Source organism: Nesoenas mayeri (assembly GCF_963082525.1).
Source record: "Nesoenas mayeri genome assembly, chromosome: 1".
Lineage (NCBI taxonomy): Eukaryota > Metazoa > Chordata > Aves > Columbiformes > Columbidae > Nesoenas > Nesoenas mayeri.
Genome location: NC_137541.1, coordinates 87552967 through 87558966, shown reverse-complemented (window position 1 = coordinate 87558966; position 6000 = coordinate 87552967). Strand labels below are relative to the sequence as shown.

Here is a 6000-nt window from a genome sequence, read left to right as displayed (position 1 = left end):
GACTTTGTCAAATTTGGTCTGCCTGCTGTGCAGGTTGTTGAGGGGGAGCGGCCACAGGGGCATACTAAAAGTTGATGGAGCAGCACAGAACCACTGTGGCAGCGTGAGTTTCTGGTGTGTAGCTGAGTCACTTTTAATGTCTTTGTTTTGCAGTTCTCAGAGATGGGCTGCCCGTGATGCTGTGGTTAGGAAGAAAGAAGAACTGCTGAATTGTTGTTTTGCAATGGAGAAGACAGAGGGAGAAGCACCATCACTGTGGCTCCCACCCTGTTGCCTATCTCCCTGCAGACATGTGTCCCAAGTCCTCTCTGTGCTGTATTAAAGAAAGAAAAAGCTTAGATGTTACAAAGTCTGCTTTCTTACATCACCTTATCCAGTTTTGCATCCTATAACCCCCTGGTGAAAAGAGGAACAATGACTTTATATAGCTGCTGCTTGGTTCTTTTGCTATTTACCTGGAACACAGCTGCCTATGGGCCAAACCAACGGGCACAGAAGAAGGGAGACATTATTCTCGGAGGACTGTTTCCCATTCATTTTGGAGTGGCTGCTAAAGACCAGGATCTAAAATCAAGACCAGAATCAGGGGAGTGTATAAGGTAAGCCACAAAAAAAAGAGAAAATAAAGAGTTTTGGTGGGGACGTCTTGACCTTTCTTGACTCCAGGTGACATGCTATACACTGTGTAAATACGGTCTGTGATGTGATGTGTGTAGAGGCAATGGGAAGGTATGGTGTAAATAACAGAAAATACAAGTGTGTAAGACAGGAAGTACATATGTTAAGCAGTAACATAAACAATATTTGGACAGTAAAAGAGGGCAATCTTTGTATAGCCCAAAGCTACCAAACCACAAATATACCGATCTATCTGGCCATTCACAGTAGACATTTGAATAGTAACTGAAAATATGCTTTCCTAGAAGAAGGATGGAAAATAAACCATATTGTCCTTAAGTTAATGGCAAAATAGCTTAAAAATAAAATCTGTGGAGTTTTGTGTTGATTGGTTTTTTGTTTGTTTGTTTATTTTTTCCCAGTTCTGCCTCTCATCTTCTAAGACTTTACAAGCTGTTTTGTTGCCTAAACAAGTGGATAGGTGAAAGTGAGATACGTCACTGTTTTTTAAAAATCCCACTGAACCCTTACAAAGTCCCACACTTGAACTCCTTACTCGGGCTTTCCTCACCCGAAGTCGTTTTCTGTATAAATAGTGCATATAGGCTTTGTCTTAAGTCTTTGGCAGTTAACCGTGGAGGGAGAAATGCACATGAAAACAATTTTTCTTCTTATTAAAGCATAACGAGTTTTATGATGAAACATGAGGAATTTTTAACCTTGTAACCCTGCATGTAATAGACATAACAATTGGAAAGCATAATAGAAACTGATTGCAACTGAAAAGTCATATAAACAAAATATAAGAAATTGATGTGGAATTTTGTTATGACCATGCATGGGAAAACACTTCAGTGTTATGGGACCTCTTCAGTAAACATATGCGAAAAATTGTATATCTGGAGTTACTTGGACCACTCATCCTATACTGGGAATCTGGTACAGTTTTGTTGCAGATGGTAATGAAGAATGGCTGAAAGCATTCCTGCTATGCTTACAGATTCCAGGTGCGGTTTCCCAGTGAGGCACTGAGCAGGACACATCCATCTAGGTTGTGAGGTCAGCCCCAGATGCTCTCACAGGAAGCACACAGAAAGAAGCGCAATTAAGCAGGATTTCTTTTGGCTTCTTCTGTGCATGTACACAAAAGTAATGAACTCAATGTATGTGGAATGTCTACTTTATGAAGCAAGAAGCATGTTCATTTTGTTTCAGCATTTATTTTCTCTCCCAGATGCCACTTTTTAAAGGCAGAATGCTGAAAAGCAATGGGTGTTTTCAGCTCCATTTTCTTCTTCGCCTGCTCCATGTGGCAGGCAGGACAGCACAGATATTTGCGAACTGAACACAGCATTCATTTCTGTCAGCGTTGGGTCAGCCTCAGTGACTACCTTGACATAGTCACATTATTAGAGTGGATCACAGGAGAATGTTCCCCCACAAATACTACAAGTGCATGGCTGACAGACAACAGGCAAATCCTGAAAAGCCAGACCAGCTGTTTTAAGGACACAATGGGAGATCCTTCTGGTGGCATTTGATCTGTTAAAGGGCATCCCCCACCTGAAATTTGCCTGGGTAAAATCTGTGTTCCTTTTACCCCTGTGCCAAGACGCTGCAGGTGCAAAAGAGAGGAGTTGACTAAAGAGTCATTTGTGCCATGTTGCTGCACTCCTTCAAGGAAATGGATAAATTGTGAGTTCATAGCATAATGCTAATGGAGAGAGAATACTTAAGGAAAGGCAGAAATTTAGCTGGAGAAGTAGTAGCAGCAACTACAATAGGAACAAGGGGATGACTGGACCAGAGATGACTGGAAGTTCCTTCATTGCATGTCTTTACCAAAAAATGTCCATTTCCAGGAAAGTTTTAATTCAAAACAGGTTGTGTTGGGAAGGCTTTTTGAGACTGGTCATCAGATTTTAATGATGAAGATAATTAATCCATGGGGCAGTTTATGTGCTACGAAGTACTCCCTGTTATTGGTACATGTTAAATGGAGAGCAGATATTTTTTCTGAAAGGATTTTCTATTTTAAACAGAATTTAAGTCAGAAAATTCCCCTGGCTGGACTTACACAGAGATCTCTCAACAAACCATAGTGGTCTTTTTGGTTTTGGACAGCACAATTAGGTAGTAGCTTGGGGTGGGGTTGTGCATGCTGACCAAAGAGCCCAGTACATTGTCTTCAAGTTGTGAGTTAGAGTCTTTCTTATAATATTTGAGTTTCCTCATTTCTGGGCAGGTGGCTAGTCTGGAATGAGCAAACTCATATTTTCTGGGGGAAAAAAAAAGTCTCTAGTTTCTTTCCAAAGTAAATCTCCCAGTCTTGTAGTGTCAAAAACTTTTATGGGGTGGGCAATCCACCAGAGGACCATAAGCATGGCTGTACATGGTCAAACCAAAATCTGTTCCATACCTTTGACTGCCCTTGTTGACTTTCTCTAAGCCTTCTCCAGCACTGCTGTATCTTTTCAAGGCTGAGGCTAATCAGTTTTATACCTTTTTTAGATGGTTGTGTACAGCTTTTAATCTCTTTTTTACATAGCAAAATATGTCTCATATCACATAGAAAATTAGACCTAGGTCACCCTCAGAGTATGTGGGTATCCTCTCTCTTTCCTCATATTCCTACATTAGGTGGCAACAGCAAAAAGTCATCAGACCACACAACGAGCTCCTTGCTTTGAAACCAAGAACAGACCTAAGGGTCCCAGTGAAACTCTGTGGGTGGTTTGCCCTTGTCTCTTCCAGAGTTCAGTATGAAACAATTCAAGATAATGGGGCTTTCCTTTCTTCTGAGGACTGTTCAACATGATCTGTGCTGTTTGGGTATCTTCCCACACATTTAACTGTGTCAGTGCCTTACCTTTTCTCCCAAACAGGGCTTCTCAAAATGTGTAGGACAGTTTTTTCTCCACTTTTTCAGTTTTCACAGTCGTCATGCTCTTGTGGCATGGCACCTTTCTCCTCAGCTTGGCATGCATACTGACTTAGACCTACCATGCATACCTTTCACATGATTATTTGGAAAGCTATATACATAGCTCTGTTCTTTTTGTGCTGATTCTACTGAAAATGCATCTTTACGCTTTAAGCACCGAGTTGTAGAGTGAAAACTTACTCATTATTTTGCCTCACCAAATGTCAGATAGGAGAGTAATTTCATTACCTCTGTTTCAGAAATACTTACATGGCTTATTGTTTAAGCAATGAAGTATCCCTCATTTGATATAAATACGCTTTCTGTCATTGTATGCCTCAGGTGCTGTGGCAGCAACTTTCCTTGTAACATTTGCAGATGCATATCTGATGTGCGCAGTGGAGGCAGAGGCTGAGCACAGCACAAGCAGCCCCTGACCCCCATTCCCTGTCAGCACCCACAGAGGTCTATTCTTAACCTGATTTCTCCGTACGTTCTTGATTTCAGGTAGATTAGCAGTAGTGGTGGTAGTGGTATCATTAGTATTATTGTTAGCATTATTGCACAGATGGGTGATACCCACAGATTCCTCTTACTGTAAAGGACTGTTGGCGGTGAGGACGTCGCTTTACTGAGCTGGGATACAGTGTTGCCAACATGTTGTCACTAGTTCATAATTTTTAATGCATATTCTGATCAGCAATCTAGCCAAGGTCCCACATAGTGACATGTAGCTTTCAGGCTGTCAAACTGTGGTGAGACACCATTGCGATGTTATAGTGCAGGACTTAACAGAGCGTGGGTACAGGATGCTTTAGCTCACTGAGTCTGTCTGTCCTTCTGAGAGAACAGATAATTTTGGTTCTACCCCTTGTGGATGTATTTGCTAATCTCACTGCAGAACTGAATGCGTAACATGATATTTAGAACTTCTTCCCTAAAGCCAGATTATTTCCTTTTTCTCTTCCACCCACCTTCTGTTTGGTTTTTGCTTATCATTTTTGCTTGGTTTGGGGTTTTTTGTCACTGTTTGGTTTTTGTGGGTTTGTTTGTTCATTTGTTTTGTTTTTTAATATTCTTTGGTTTGCACTGTACCCTTTACCAATAGCCCCTGTTTTTAAGAATGGTAAACAACTCATTATACCTACTGACTGCAGGAATCCCACAGATGACTGAAGGTCTCCCTTTTGCATAGCTTAGTAATAGCAGTGTTTGTAGAAGCAATGACATGTAATGAATATACTGGAAATCTAGAGAGGACAGAGAAGTTAGTATGTGCATACAACCATGACAGAAAGGGAAGTCCTGGTGTGAGCCAAGAGGTATATGCAGGCTTTGCAACCATTCTTGAATAAATGTATGTGTCCAAGATGGGATTCTTCTTTTCCTTTGTATTCTATTGCTCTTAGTGTAGTTTTGATATATGAAGGTAATGAATTCACATGAGGCTGTGAATTGCTCTTCTGTGGAGACGAACAGGGATCAGGACTGGCTTCCCTGCTGGATCCAGACTGTACGAGCTGTTCAAACCAAGGCAGACAAATGAGCCACAGAGAGCTCAAACTGTGCAGTGATCTTGCATCTCTTAAATTATATGCCCTTACTTTGTAACGTTGACTAGAGACATTTAGGCCATCCTGAGACCCCCTGCATAGACATATTTATACCAAACAGAAAGAAACCTTCAGGAATCAGTGAGATCTCTTTAGTTTGCTATGTAGCAAACTAGGTCACTGCAAAGATAATTGGGCCCTGTGACCCCTGGAGACGTGAAGATTAAGGCGAGGATTTGTGAAGAAATTGTGTCTGATTTCTCTTTCCCTGTTTGTGCTCCTGCCTGGGAATAGAAAGATCAGTGGGTTGCATACTCTTACAGGTGGGAGAACAGGCTAAAGAACTGAGTATACTTTGGACACTAATTATTTACATTAAGCTCTTATTAAGAGCTTAATGGCCACTTTTAATAGCACCACATCTCAGAATTGTTAAAATACAAGGCTATGCCAACATGCCTGTAAAGTAATAAGTCAGAAAATAAGTTTTGGACGATGCTTGTTTTCCACCAAGAAAGTATCAGTAGCTGTGGAAAGCGTCTGGAAATCTAATGAAAAGCCTGGTTCTGTTAGCAAATCCTTTGCAGTTTCTTCATGGAAATGACTGGTCGAATTTCTACAGAGCATTCCAGTGATCAGTAATATTAGTCACAGCAGCAGCATCACACAGGAGACAGATGGATCAGTGTAACCTGCTGCCAGGTTCAAAGGCTGCTCTTACCTGTCAGACATGCACAAGGCAAGCCAAGAGGAGCCTATCTGCAGCCCTTTGCTGGGGTCTTACAGTACAATGGGAGAGAATTTATCCACACAGGATAATTCACAGGGATTGAAGGAATCATGAAATCTTGCTTCATTTAGACTATTGTAGTGGCACTGCCTTCATCTGACCATATCCGTCTTAGC

At 41.3% G+C, this 6000-nt stretch overlaps 1 protein-coding gene across 1 annotated transcript in view; it reads left to right on the top strand.

The window, feature by feature from the left end:
* Positions 1-414: 414 nt before the first annotated feature.
* CASR (calcium sensing receptor) overlaps positions 415-6000 on the top strand; it is a gene marked incomplete at both ends in the record, with an annotated part of 43101 nt that continues 37515 nt past the window's right edge. Inside the window, one exon of the mRNA XM_080359395.1 lies at positions 415-599. Within this exon, the coding sequence (XP_080215521.1) occupies positions 415-599 (185 nt within the window). The remainder of the gene's footprint in view (positions 600-6000) is intronic.